Here is a 13,315-nt window from a genome sequence, read left to right as displayed (position 1 = left end):
TTTGCAAGCCAATTCATTTTTTATTGAGAACTATAAATATACAAGAGATTAAGAAGAAACGTAGATAATGTAGCAAGGCTCAAAATGGATATTTAAATGGTAAGATAAAGCTTCAATTTTCAGGAAGAATCCCTGCCATCATGTATATTAACTCCAAATGAATGTCTGTGTGTACACAAGGTTCCTTGACAAATCTTCATTTAGTACAAATATAACTATTCTTCCATTATAGTTACATCGACCTATGGATACAAGCTGTGCTTTAAGTTCTTTGATTATGGAACTCGTTATATCACGTCATAGGTTTAGAGGTAGACACAATCCAAAAGGCAGGAGGTCTCGTTGTTTTTCTTTTCCCTAAGCTTTTCCAGAAAACAACAAAGTATGTGGCTACCATTTTAAACTAATGGCCAGGTCTAGCAGAGCTTCTACTTTGTGTATTGTTCTTTGCTTCTCCTGTTGCTTCAGTTTGCTTGCAACAGATTCAGGATCAAACCCTTCTACATTCTGCTCTTCACTTTGTTCTTGCCGAACCTCTTTAAGCAAAGCATCAACCTCTCTTACAAAATCTACCCTCAAGAGAATATCATCAGCTTCTAGTGGTGGTCTTACTGGCCCTGCATGCTGATGGAAAGAGAAACTGGCCATATCAATATAATTTGTTTGAAACAGAACAATCAAGTGCACTTCTAGATCGACGGAAAAAAAAAAACATAAACGCTAGCTGTGTCTATCATAAAATATGCAAAATCTTAACCCATGAAATTTGTATGACTTGTCTTATACCTGATCAATGTCAAACCCAGGTGGAGCAAGAATGCTAAATGGGTCCTCCCGTGGAAAGGTGTCAATCATGCGTTTTCTGCATTCTTTCATCCATTCATCGTCATTAAATCCATCGTGCATATTCAAAAGATCATTCAGCAGTCTCATGGCAGGAGTAGCCTCTCGTTTCAGAATCTCTGTCTAAATATGTTGTGTGATTCTTTTAGGTAAACACGAAAGCAAGAAACTCAAAAACAGCTGAAGGTAGAAGAAGGTTACAACTCCAAATCAAAAGGGAATTGGAAGTGTACTGCATTTATAGACAGAAGCAGCTGATTTACTAGGCCGCTTATTTTGCAAATTCCTCACAATAAAATCTTGCCCGTTAAGGAGCTGATTGTATAGGTGTTGATTAACCTTTAGCAATTATTTTCTGAAGTTTTCTACAGAAGTTCTTAAACCAAAAAAATCACTTGCACAATTCCACATCGGAACCAATCCCTTCAGCTATTACATGCTTTACGAAAAATTGCATACCTCAATTCTTCTGTACAAAAGATCAAGACTTCGAATAGCATCCTTTTCATCCTAGAAAAGCAGATCAATAACTTTATCAATATTGATCTCGCACACACAGGCTTATACAGCAGGCATGGAGTATGTAATTGTAACGAGCACACCATTCACCGAGGTCACTCTTTACGCAAAAAGATTATAAGCCAAAGAAATATATGTAGAATATATAACCACTCACATCGCGCCGAGCAAGATCAAGGCGATTCCATATGACCATTAGAACAAGTTCAGTGAGTTCTCCTTTCTCAGCAGCTTCCTCAATTTTCTGCATAGAATCAGATAACCAACAGCCATCAAACATTAATTACCAACGAGAATGCTATCACTCAAAGAAATGCACACAGACGGTCTTTAATTACCTCTTCTACTTCTTCTTCAGCTCTGATAAAGCTTGAAACCAGTTTCTTTGCTTTCTTAACATCTTCTTCAGGATACCCCTTCAACCGTATACCAATTTCACGATAGTTTTCAACCATCCTTTCTTCTTCATCATCTTCTTGTTTACGTAGTCTTTCTAACTCCTTGGTCTTTTCTCGTTGTTGGGCTTGCCATTCCTACCCAGTTAACTTTTTAATCACTAAAATTCCAACCTTTTGCGATAATCTAATTGACCCACGTCAAGAAATTATCAAACTTCAAGGATAAAAAGGTAGGTACGTACCTCATCATAATACTCCTTCGGCATTCCGTCAAGAAGCTGCTCTTCTCCTTTTTTGGTCTTGGCTGTGCTCTTTCTCATAGCTTTTCATTGTTATTACAAGAAAGAAACTACATCAAAACTAAACCCAAAACTTGGAATCTTTAACCTGAGCAGATACTAGGAAGATCAAGACTAACCTGCGCAGCAGCTTAGTCTTCTGGGCTTGAAGTAGACAGCGCGCATATTAGCTTGAAACGGAATAGACGGCAAGAGAGGCGGCGTGCATGTTAGCGGAAACACCTTGGCCTCCATCCCTTTGTTAGAATCAGACAGACAACACAGTTTGGGCTCAAGAGGATAAAGGGAGACACAGATGAGTAAATTACACGGGCTCTCCGAAGTTTCTGTATTTTTTTTTTTTTTTTTTTTTGCCTTTTTACACTGATTTTAATATTTTCAATCAATCCACTAAAATCTTAAACATACCAGTCCTTGCACTTTTCTATTTTGGTTATTTAGGCCCCTCTCTATCAACTTGCACGTGTGCATATGGGTAGGATTTTGAGTTTACAATCAAGTGTAAAATTAAAAATTTGGATCGCACAGGTAATTTATCTAAAATCAAACAGATTTTGTTGATATATTTTCTTTTCAAATTGTCTCCCAACTTTCCTTATATATTCTACAATTACATAAATTAGAGTGAGGAAATGACATGGGACAAAAACAAATATTAGGGGGACTAAATCAAGACTAAATCTAGAATTGAGAGACCAAATGTACCATTAACCCATTACTTGATGGCACTGCCCTTCAGTGTCTTTTCTTTTAGTTGTATCTGTTCATTTTGGCTAGAAGATTAAATTCCTTCTCACAACCAATAAAACGTCACACGATTATAAATTAATTACATAAAAAAATAACTATATGATAGACGCCATGACTCAGCTAACAAATAGATTAAGCAGATCCAAAAGGGTAATTAAGATTAGAAGAAGCTTCTAAATCTAAGAATTACTACTTAAATAGAAAAAATAATAATTAAGATAACAAACTCAAAACCACGAAGAGGATTGGTATACAAACATAGACTGGGGCATCGAGAGTAAAACAAAGTTTAGAATTTATTTATTTTATATATATATATATATATATATAAAAAGGGTAATATCCCTTATGACGAATGTACAACAGCATCAATCCTAATATCCTACGGAACTTGTTTGAAAAAGAGCTTTTTATACTGAGAAACAAAACCAAAGATGTTAGTAGCTTTAAATATTCTTCTCTAGGACCGAACTGACGAACCGAACCCAGTAGCACCCACCTGGCTCTACCAGAGAAGGATCCCAAAAATAAGTTCTAACTAGCATTCAAGCTTTTATGCTTTCGGCAAAATTTACAATCCGGTTTCAATAATCAGTTCAGCTGCTGCGCCCATTGTACCAACTCCACCTAGTCCCAGCAAGGCCACAGCCAGTTCTTCCTCATTCCATTGTCTCAGCCCCTTGCTCACCCTCTTCAATACATCCACATCAACCTCAAGCACCCATTTTGGTGTGCAAGCCACCATCAAGCACACAAACCCGGATGCATACGCCCATGCAGTAGCCCAATCACAACCAAGCGATATTTTCCCCTCTAGAGCACTTGCCAGATATTCTAAGTGGGTCCTGAGCACCTTTGGCCGTTTTTTTGATGCTGCTGATTCTGAGTCCACACCCCATGCAAATGTCCCACAAAACATTGCAAAGTATGCAAGTGCAAAACCCCTTAGCATTGCAACCATACCTCCAGATTCTCCACCTTCCTGCTCCGACCCATGGACTGATATAAACCAAGAGGGTAAGGTTTCATTAATCAAAGATTGAACCAAACTTAATCCACCAGAAACCCAAACTAAAGAAGCTCCAAGTGAAGCTGCAAGCTTGACACGCGTCATTGCTGCAGCAAGAGAAACTTCCCCGTATCGCATCCCATGTTTGCTTTTCTTCAATTTCTCCATTGCCCCTTTAGGCAACGCACTGCTTGCAATATCTCTAACAGAATGCATTAGAAGCGAGAGAATTTCTTCTGCCATAAACATGACATCTCTTACAGATCGGTGCACTCGCAAGTAGAGAATTCCAGGGGCAACAGGAGAGATCCCACCAGAAAAGTGGGGGCCAAACCCGTGACCTAAAAGGGCACCCACACCACCATTGCTGGAAATGTGTGAGGGGCTTAAACCAAGAGTGGATGAGAAGCAACTCTTCAGAAGCTGAACTACAGCATCACTATTATGGTGGAATACAGTACGAGAAGCAGAGAACACAAGGTGGTCACTCCAACGCTTAACCTTCTGTGCCCATAAAGCGGCTATAATGGGCATGCATGGCCAGCAACCAGCAGCAAGGGCATTCACGGCTGGGCCAATCAGGGTGAGGAACCTTTCAGACATTTTGTCCAATTTATAAGTAATTGTGAGGCTTACTAGGGCAGCTAATGGCAAAGGAAGTGTAGCCAGAGTACCCCCTGCAAGGACAAGTTTTGAGACCTTGTTAATGGATTTTGTTCTTCTAAAAATTCCCCTGTAAAAATTTAAACGCAACTCGTGTATACTCATTCTTCCTGCTTCATCATGATATGAGGATCTCTAGGTCTAACACATGAATGGCCTTGACAGCTGACATCTAATAAAAGGATACGAAATCCCAAACCTAAAACTGTAAGAGTGTAGCTATTGATCTACAAAATACAGGTCATTGTGGTTTGTTTTAGCTAAGCATTCAAAGGAATGTACATGAAGAATTTTACCTCTGTCAAGAACTGAAAACCCTTCATAGCCTTACAAAAAAAAGGAACGGTAATCAGTATGACAAAGGATTACCTACAGAAAGGCTTGGGACATCAACACCAGTTGCAGCCAGTATTTTCTTTATCTGTTGCTCAACAGAGGATAAATTTGCAGCTGGGCTTGGCCAATCAGTTCCATTCATAGAAGCTGGCTTCCATATGCCCCGTGTAACTTCAGCTGAAAAATAGCTTACAATAGTGGCCAAAGACGCTGGCAGAAAATCAGCAAGATCTTTAAGCCCTATCATAAGTCATAACAAGAGCAGGCATAAATAGATTTGAATGGGCATATGGTAATTAGGGATGATTTATTTTTGAAGTTTTAGTACAACTAAACTTTAGTTTTTTCACGTCCAAACCAACAATACAATCATTTGATGATTTATGATAATGTGAAACTAAATCCCTCTATACCATCCTCTGCTCTAATATGCCCCATTAGCCACAAAGGGATTACAGTGTTGAGTTTTAAAAGAATAGGGGAAAAGTTAAACCATTTTAAGATCTCAGTAACATCAACTCTCCTACTTATAAAGCTTGTTCACATTTATTTCTCACATATAGCGAAACAGTACTCTTGACATAGCTTCAATATTTTCCCTCAAGACACCGACTTCTTCCTCACATGCTTGCCAACTGATCTCAAACCATATAGACTTAAAATGACAGAATGAAACATTGAGCAAGGTGTGCAAACCTGTAGCCAGTTCACGGGGAGAGAGTCTTCCATGGGCACAGGCTGTCAGAGCAGCATCAAGTGCAAATGGAGTTGCTTCTAAGATATCCCATGCAGGTATTTTAAGTCTAGCTTGAGCATCTTCAGCACCAGGGCCAGAAGAAAGACTGCTTCCAGAAGTCGAAGGCTGAACGCCTCTATTTATCCTTCTGAACATCAAATTGAGGAGTGCATCAACAATCTGGTGAACAGGAGTCCCATGTACAAGGCCAGAAAAGGTAGAAGCAATACATTCCAGATGTTTTCTGTACCAGAGTTTCAAATTCGGGAAAGAATCCATGAATACTGGTTCTACAGACAGACTCAAGATTTTTGAGTATCTCCTAAGTTTGAGTTGACTCCTAGTTGAAGGTCCAAAGGACGCTAATAGGGAATTCCGTACAAGTAAGAGGTATTCAGGGCTTAGATGGGATCCCACTGGTGGTATGTCTCCCAACACATGATCGAGAGGTGAATGATCAAATCTCCACAATCTCAGCAGAAGTGTAAATGCATTAGAAAACACTGCATGACAAGAAAGTTCTTCCCCTGTTGGTGGAAGAGTCCATGAGACCTCGGGAACAGCGGAGCCAAAGGCCTCACAGATGGGCATCAATGCACCAGCAAGTAGCGGAACCTGCCAACAGATTTTGAACATCAATTCATAGACAAAATAACTACAATTTTCCATTTATTTTCCCAATTTGGTTCTTCTCTTTAATTCCTATTAACCCTTTGCACTAATCTTCGATTATGATTAGGCTTTTTGCATTGATTTTCTTTTCCATGCATTCCGACCAGCATCATGTTTTATTAGTTCACAAAATCAACTAAAGGCATAATTTCTTAGTTTCCATGCATATTGGAACCCTCTATATTCCATACTGACAAACTCTTCATTAGATGACCTCTTCAAGAACTTAATAAATTTCTCCTCTATGTGAAAAAGGACACAAGGGCACCAGTCAGCAAATGACATGCATTACACACACAGACACTAGACAGCAAAAGATGTGTTGTTAAAATTCAACCCACCAAACCATGTAAGGACAAAATCTGCACGCAATCCACAGATGATATTCCAACGAGAAGAACATTTAAAAGTGGAGCGTAATTTATCAAGTGACTCTCAGTCCCAGAGTGATCAGCAGGAACTGGAGGCGACATCAAATTTATAATGAAAAGAATTGTATGTTCCTGTAAACAAAAGTAGAAATAATTAATAATTTCAACTGGAGAGGGGGCTATGGTGGGGGTGGGCTTCCAGATCATTACCTGTATATTCCAACCACGAACAAAAGAGGCTCCACAAAGAATAGCAGCAGCAGATATCTTCTCATCACCAGAACCATTGACTGCAATCTCATATATTTTCTCGACCTCTGGTAAGCTTCCATCAAATCCATCTTAAACTCAGTTTCCATATCACTGGGTAAATACAAGAGAGAGAGAGAGAGAGAGAGAGAGAGAGAGAGAGAGAGAGAGTATGGCATGCCTGGCTTCAGGAAAAAGAATGGCATAACTGGGACCAGTTTAGGAGATTAGGGAATTGCATTTTGAACAAGACAGCTAAGACCTTTATGGTATACACATACAGCAGTTTGAATCTTTCCTAGTGTGTAATAACAACATTATGGAGGACAATTCATAAATCATAAAAGCTCTCAACTTAATTGTACACAGGACATGCCAACTTCAAATACCTCCAATATGGCATCTGTCAACATAATAAAACACAAAGCACATCTTGGACCAGCCTCTTTTAAGGCATTCATAGAATAGCATCACCAGTCAATAATATAATGACATCAAGAGCTAATTTCTACATGCTAATTACTAAGTTTAGACAACAACAAATAGTGATATTGATTCTCCAAAAATCTGGCGTCTGAAGAGAAACACCACCTAAGGATTCAACATACACGTTCTCTCAACTATAATTTTTCTGACTACTAACATAACAGCATGAAAATTATGAAGCTGGTTAGATCACGTTTACTATAACCATACAATATGAATAACATTAAAAAAAGTCCAAACACTTGTAGAACAAAAATGAAATAAAACAAACAATTCCATACAAAAACACTACAGCCTTGAAGAATCACAATTTTGCTCAAAAGAAAAAAGTCTAGAATCTCGAGTTGGGTCTGGTTTAGACTACAAAGAAATCAATGTGAGAGCTTTTATGAGAAACAAAACCAATGGAAAGTGTGCTATCTTGAAATAAGTCAAAACATTATGATGATTTATATTATTTAATTTGACCCATTGTGCAAAATGTCAAGTCTTCTTGTGAAAAGAAGGTAGGAAACTCCTGTTGTTTCAGTTATAATGATAGTACTATATTATGTTCACCATGCATGCAATAAAGCAAAAAAAAACGAAGGGGAAAAAAATAGGAATCAAAATATAGTGATAGTCGTTAAGAGTAAACCACTGGCAGCATACCTGGAAGCTGGAGTTGAAACCAAAATGTTTATCATTGAAGGGGTTAAAGGTGACCCGTTCATCAATGATGACCAGCCAGTTGTTTGACTGGGAACACCCCTAGGTACTTGGTTGGCACGAGCATTCACATAGCCTGGCCATAAATATGCTGACGTGTCCAACATATTTCTTGCAATAAAAGCCTCAACAATCAGATGCCTCAAGTTTCCAGCTGCAAAGCAATTAAAAGGAAAAGAAGACTACATTTCAGAGCCACACATAAAAACAATAAAGACTGGCATGGAAGGTCAACAGGTTGAGAAAAAAAGAAAAGAAAAGACCTAGAAGAGAAGAGGATGGATAACCATATTTTTGGGAAGACAACAGACACAAGACCTATTAAAAATTAAAGAACAAAAATTGTTCAAATTAAAGAAATGTACTATTTGTGTTGTTTTTGTGACCCTCGAAAATCTGAAGTGAGGAAAATTAAGAAACAGCGAACAGCAATTGAAAAGAGTGATAAAAAAAGATAAAAAAAAGTTGAAAGGTTCAATTAGTTCATGTAATGTTTTTAAAAGAAACCCCCATATACAAGGGAACTTTCTAAGAAATACAGAAATAAAAAATCAGGCTGCCAATTCAAGTTATAACATTTTGGTAGCAGGGGAAGTTATACATGTTCGTCGACAGTATTGGAACTATCTTGTTTCTGCAGCAAACACAACCTTCAGAAATATGAACTGCAATGTTAATGAATGAGATCACTTACAACAGTTGACTGGCATGTCATTGATACTCATGCTATAACCATTTCTGACAGTGAGGCCCGAGATAAACATTGTAGCTTTTGCGGCAGCTTGATTAGCTATTGAGCTAACTGACTGAGGCGGAGTCAACAAACCCTCATAATCACCCAATAGCTGTAGGGAAGTAATTAGACCCTTCTGAAGCTTCCCCTGTTTTTCTTTTCTTTGATTGGCAGGGTTCTGCTGCGTTTCATCAATCAATTCACTTTCCTCTTCCTCGATAAGATTAGTCACTACAAGGGTTGTAATAGACAATAACATGGACAAGCTTGTATCAACGCGAGGCATTAGACCCTCACTAGTATTCCTTTCCTGAAAGATTGCAAATAGTTTAAGTACTAAGAAAGATGCATAAATCAATAAAAGTTAAAACAGGTTGATGCAATCCTTGCACCAAAAAAAGGTACAATTCCATTGGAAGAAAGAGAACAACGCTTCTGGAAAATTAATATCATATGATTCTCTCATTCAAGCTAGTATATTAAAAAAGTTGCAATTGTCTTCGACCAGTTTATATTAAAAAAGATACAATTTTCATGCAAACCTTAGCCTTCTTTCCCTGTCTGTGATTCACCGCATGCTATATCTCATACTTGAGGGAGTTCTTTTTCATTTATATTCTCATTTAGGTTTGTGTTTAAAGACATTACACATTTCAGAAGCACTGGTTTAAGCCCTTGTTCAGCATCAAATATACTAAATTGTTGTTTATGAAAAAAGATGTACTTATGACAATATTCGCAGCTGAATAACAATTGGTGCTCTGGGGATTCCTCAGTTCTTTCTCTACTTTCATAACAAAGGGATTGATATTAAAATTTTTAGCAAATTGAAAAATTTACATGCACCCATAGTTCCTTTATCAAGTTAGCACAAGTACCCACCCTTTGAACAAGCCGTAACGCTGCAATCCACAGGCCTAGAAAAGTATCATGCCAAGTGGTACGATTGACTGCTTGCAGAGCTTTGACCAAACCTGCAACATAAAACTGGAACAATAAATTCTCTTTCATCACCTACAGTTCTACACTACAAGTTTGTAAAAGATTTCAGCATAACACAAGAAATGACTCGTACTGATAAGATTTTCTACTGCACTAGTTGTTGTCACTAGTGACCCATCCATAGTGTCTTCTAAAAATAGGTCAATAGGTAGCCAAACCGCAGAGTGACTTGCCCCATGGCATTGACCAACAGAAGATTTGAGTGACCCAGAAAACATGACTGCGTGAAACTCATGGTGTGATATTGTTTTGCCCTCTCGAGACAAAACCCTGTGGGTGTCAGATGTCAACTGCAGAAAGGCATCTGGAGTTGTGTGTTTTGAGTTTCTCAAAGCTGTGGAATGCACTACAAGCAGTTGCAATCGCTCAATGAAGCCTCCCCAATGTGAGGGCCTAAAAGGATAAGAGAAGATCTTCATTAATCATGTTTCATTCAATAAGATTCTCCAATTTCTATCAGCAACTACCCCGCAGTTCACAAGACTGCACCAGGCCAGGCATCATTTATACTGAGCATAGCAAATCACTTTAACGGCTTGTTTCACTTTTTCCTATTAAACACAAGTAAAAATTATCATAACACAGCATAAATCTTACATGTTTTGACGTGCCAAGTAAAGTATACTTGAGGTTACTTTGTTTTTTAAAAACTCTTCAATTAGCTCGATAGCCATTGTAGTGTTCACTTTGTGCAACCCCTCATGGTGCTCATTTCTCTTCTCACTGAAGTTCTCATTGCCATCTATTTCCATATCCTGCAGTCTGGACAGCCATCTAGAATTCTTTTCCAAGCTTTGTTCCAGCAACCCTTCATCATCCAAGGAAGCATCAAGTAGCTGCCACACAATTGAAAAGACAAATTCAACCAGAAGAATCCCAGGTTCACACAATTGCACGCCAAATATTTGGGAAAGATGAACAACATCATCTATTGATTTCATGGTCCTGTTATCGCAACACAATGAAATTAATATTTATTATAGAAGTTTAGAAGTATACAAAAAAAAAATAACTAAAATTGCAAGATTAAGATGGTCTGTCATGATTTTTATTAATTGTTAGGTAGAAAATGAAAGATTATTTATTGCAAAAGTTATTTCTAGAGATTCTGCTGAAGAGAAAAAATAAAAAAGACAAGTTTATAATTCCACGGTTGAGGCATTCACGACTGGCAGGATTGCTAGGACCTAAGAGTATCCATAGCAAGTACATTCAAAGTCTGGGTCCAAGAGTGAACATCAATGAAGCATCTGCTTAACAATGCAAGCACGGACCAATTGCAAAACTATAAAAAAATTTCCTAATTATTTCTTTAAGACATCCTTCATGTTTCAAACATTGCATTACGTTACTGTTTTATAAAAGATATATAGTACATCAGGAAACCACTTGAAGAGCCATTATGTGTCCGCTTCAAGTGTTAAGACTGAAATCACCACTGTCTACGGCGATCACCAAGGTCAACCAACTCATTATGAAAGAGAATGGCTGAGAAACTACTCTCATTCCCACTTTCACGTTTCTAACCCAAATGAGAGTTAAAATCAAGCATGGTATTGATGCGGTATCCTCTTTAATCCAAAAACGAAGCCTGCTATTACTAAGTCTCCTACTATTTCGTCATTATCTCTCTTTCATTAAGTACATTTTGGTTTCATCAACCGAAAAAAAAAGTCACCCTGCATGACTACACAATTTAAGACTTGCTATATCTGCCTATTCCAAAAAACAATATCAAGTTTTAAAGAAAAGCCAGTATTTGGAATCATATAGAGAAGTAGCAGAAAATGCACCACATAGAACCATAATTAGCAATGCATTCATAGAGACAAAGAAATCCAAAAAAAAACTCACATTTGGTAGTTTTGGGCATTGATTAGTGCTGAAAAAGAAAAGGCATGTCTCTTAACAAGTTCCATATAAAGCCTATAAGCTGCTGGGTGGAGCTTTCGATTCGGAACAACCCTGTTGATAACATCAAGAATTAAACCAAACAAAATCACCCTTTTAACATAAAATTAAAATATTATTATTATCATTATTGAAGGTGATGGGTTGCCTGGTAGAAAGAAGTGCGAGGACGAGCAAGGGAGGGGCGAGGTTGAGGGAGAGGGCCTTCTCGAGGAGCTTCCACGTGATAGGCACGTGATTATCGAAGCAGATGTGAGAGACTAACAGGCGAGCCAGCTCCAATGAGGGCAAATCAACGCCTGCAGAGTTGAGACTGGAGCTGAGTTGAATCGCCCATAGGTGCGGCTCACTGTTCTTGACCTGAGCTGACATGGTGTGTTCAAGAACCGAGTCCCATACACTACTACTCACCGTCATAGCTCAACTCAACTCGAATCAATTGCTTTCTAGAACAAAGATCTACGCTATTCTTTCCTTTATCATAAGGAGAGAGAGAATAAATCAAGAAAGAACTTCGGGGATTTTAACTTGAAATTTAATGGATATCAAGAATATTATATGTCTTTCTTTTTCTTTTTGAGAAATTAGAATTTAGATATGCTTCTTTATTTCTATTAAAGAAAAAAAAACACCTCCTTTGACCATATGTGAAGTGAAATACGATATAAGAATACAAATTATAGTTTTGTCCTTAGAGACTCATCCTTGTTCTAATTTTATCCTTGTTTTTTAATACATTCCTATTGTACCCTTTTTCATAGCCTTCAACGCACTTTTTTCACGTTCTAGTTCTAGTTTTTCTTATTTTTTCTCAGTAACACAAATAAAAATCAAAAGTCAAATCTATGTTTGTTTTTGTGTTTTAAAAGTATTTTTAAAAAAATTAAAATTTATTTTTTTATTTTAAATTAATATTTTTTTAATATTTTCAGATCATTTTGATCTACTGGTATCAAAAATAATTTTTTAAAAAATATATATTATTTTGATGCATTTTTTCAAGTAAAAAGCACTTTAAAAAACAACCGCAATCACATTCTCAAACACGAAAAAAATGAGGGGTTCAGTATTGGAACTTTGCGGCTGCCAGAGGGGTATCATTGAGATATTTTAAACTATAAGAGTAGAAGTGAAAGAATAAAACAATCTTCTGTTCTGTTCTGTTCTGTTCTGTTCCCACAAGCGAACAAATCCTTTCTTCTCCAGAAGGGGGTTCTTTTCAATGCACCTGAAGGCTCCAGCATGAAATGGTCTTCTTATAGAAATAGAGACCACAATGGTCAACACTGACGGCCTGATGGCTAATCTTCCAAATATCTCTCATTACAAGACGGTTCAACAGAGAAAAAACCTCTTTCCATGGGAATTATGGGCGCCTCCTCTTCCATATGTTTCAATTTTAAACCGGGCCGGTCCAAGACCTGGATTTGAGTTTTGATTGGGTCATCGGGTTTTGACCAGGTTACCAGGTTGTCCGGGTCAATTTCTCTTTTTTAAAATCAAAATGATGTTATTTTAGTTTAAAAAAAAAACAAAAGTCAACGGGCTGCAACCAGGTTTTTGACTGAGTAAATTCGGGTTTTGTCTTTCTCTATTTTTTTTTAAAACTCGGTCTGGTTCTAGCCCCGGA

General features: G+C 37.6%; 2 protein-coding genes across 3 annotated transcripts; both read right to left on the bottom strand.

Annotated features, from left to right (window-relative positions):
* Positions 1 to 116: 116 nt before the first annotated feature.
* Positions 117 to 2,395, bottom strand: LOC7466274 (protein PALE CRESS, chloroplastic). Its single transcript, XM_024585528.2, has 7 exons — positions 2,179 to 2,395; positions 2,003 to 2,082; positions 1,701 to 1,895; positions 1,520 to 1,606; positions 1,303 to 1,353; positions 787 to 966; positions 117 to 624 (listed from the first exon to the last, which is right to left on the bottom strand). Exons 1-7 carry the CDS (start codon positions 2,291 to 2,293, stop codon positions 391 to 393), a joined length of 942 nt encoding a protein of 313 aa, XP_024441296.1. The 5' UTR covers positions 2,294 to 2,395; the 3' UTR covers positions 117 to 390.
* A 684-nt stretch (positions 2,396 to 3,079) lies between these two features.
* Positions 3,080 to 12,285, bottom strand: LOC7457991 (mediator of RNA polymerase II transcription subunit 33B). Of its 2 annotated transcripts, XM_024585525.2 has the most exons (12): positions 11,834 to 12,285; positions 11,629 to 11,739; positions 10,372 to 10,719; positions 9,848 to 10,167; positions 9,655 to 9,746; positions 8,734 to 9,082; positions 7,983 to 8,193; positions 6,807 to 6,921; positions 6,567 to 6,728; positions 5,514 to 6,168; positions 4,851 to 5,057; positions 3,080 to 4,495 (listed from the first exon to the last, which is right to left on the bottom strand). In XM_024585525.2, the coding sequence occupies exons 1-12, from the start codon at positions 12,100 to 12,102 to the stop codon at positions 3,381 to 3,383; spliced, it is 3,954 nt and encodes a 1,317-aa protein (XP_024441293.1). In that variant the 5' UTR covers positions 12,103 to 12,285; the 3' UTR covers positions 3,080 to 3,380. The 2 variants fall into 2 exon arrangements, with proteins under 2 accessions (XP_024441293.1, XP_024441295.1); XM_024585527.2 differs by lacking the exon at positions 11,834 to 12,285 and having other exon boundaries at positions 10,372 to 10,610; positions 11,629 to 11,745.
* Between the last annotated feature and the right edge of the window lie 1,030 nt (positions 12,286 to 13,315).

This window comes from Populus trichocarpa, chromosome 14 (assembly GCF_000002775.5).
Source record: "Populus trichocarpa isolate Nisqually-1 chromosome 14, P.trichocarpa_v4.1, whole genome shotgun sequence".
In the NCBI taxonomy this organism is placed as follows: Eukaryota; Viridiplantae; Streptophyta; class Magnoliopsida; order Malpighiales; family Salicaceae; genus Populus; species Populus trichocarpa.
Note: the sequence above shows the minus strand (reverse complement) of the source record. Positions and strands in the feature narration are given on the sequence as shown.

What these genes read in the sequence shown, in the direction of transcription:
- LOC7457991 (XM_024585525.2), bottom strand. Translation starts at nt 12,102, where the DNA reads ATGACGGTGAGTAGTAGTGTATGGGACTCGGTTCTTGAACACACCATG. An exon ending in TGCAGTAGAAAATCTTATCA is followed by an intron (nt 9,747 to 9,847) that starts GTACGAGTCATT and finishes TTTATGTTGCAG; the next exon opens with GTTTGGTCAAAGCTCTGCAA. An exon ending in TGACATGCCAGTCAACTGTT is followed by an intron (nt 8,194 to 8,733) that starts GTAAGTGATCTC and finishes ATTGCTTTGCAG; the next exon opens with CTGGAAACTTGAGGCATCTG.
- LOC7466274 (XM_024585528.2), bottom strand. Translation starts at nt 2,293, where the DNA reads ATGGAGGCCAAGGTGTTTCCGCTAACATGCACGCCGCCTCTCTTGCCG. An exon ending in CGAAGGAGTATTATGATGAG is followed by an intron (nt 1,896 to 2,002) that starts GTACGTACCTAC and finishes TTAACTGGGTAG; the next exon opens with GAATGGCAAGCCCAACAACG. An exon ending in CTGAAGAAGAAGTAGAAGAG is followed by an intron (nt 1,607 to 1,700) that starts GTAATTAAAGAC and finishes GATTCTATGCAG; the next exon opens with AAAATTGAGGAAGCTGCTGA.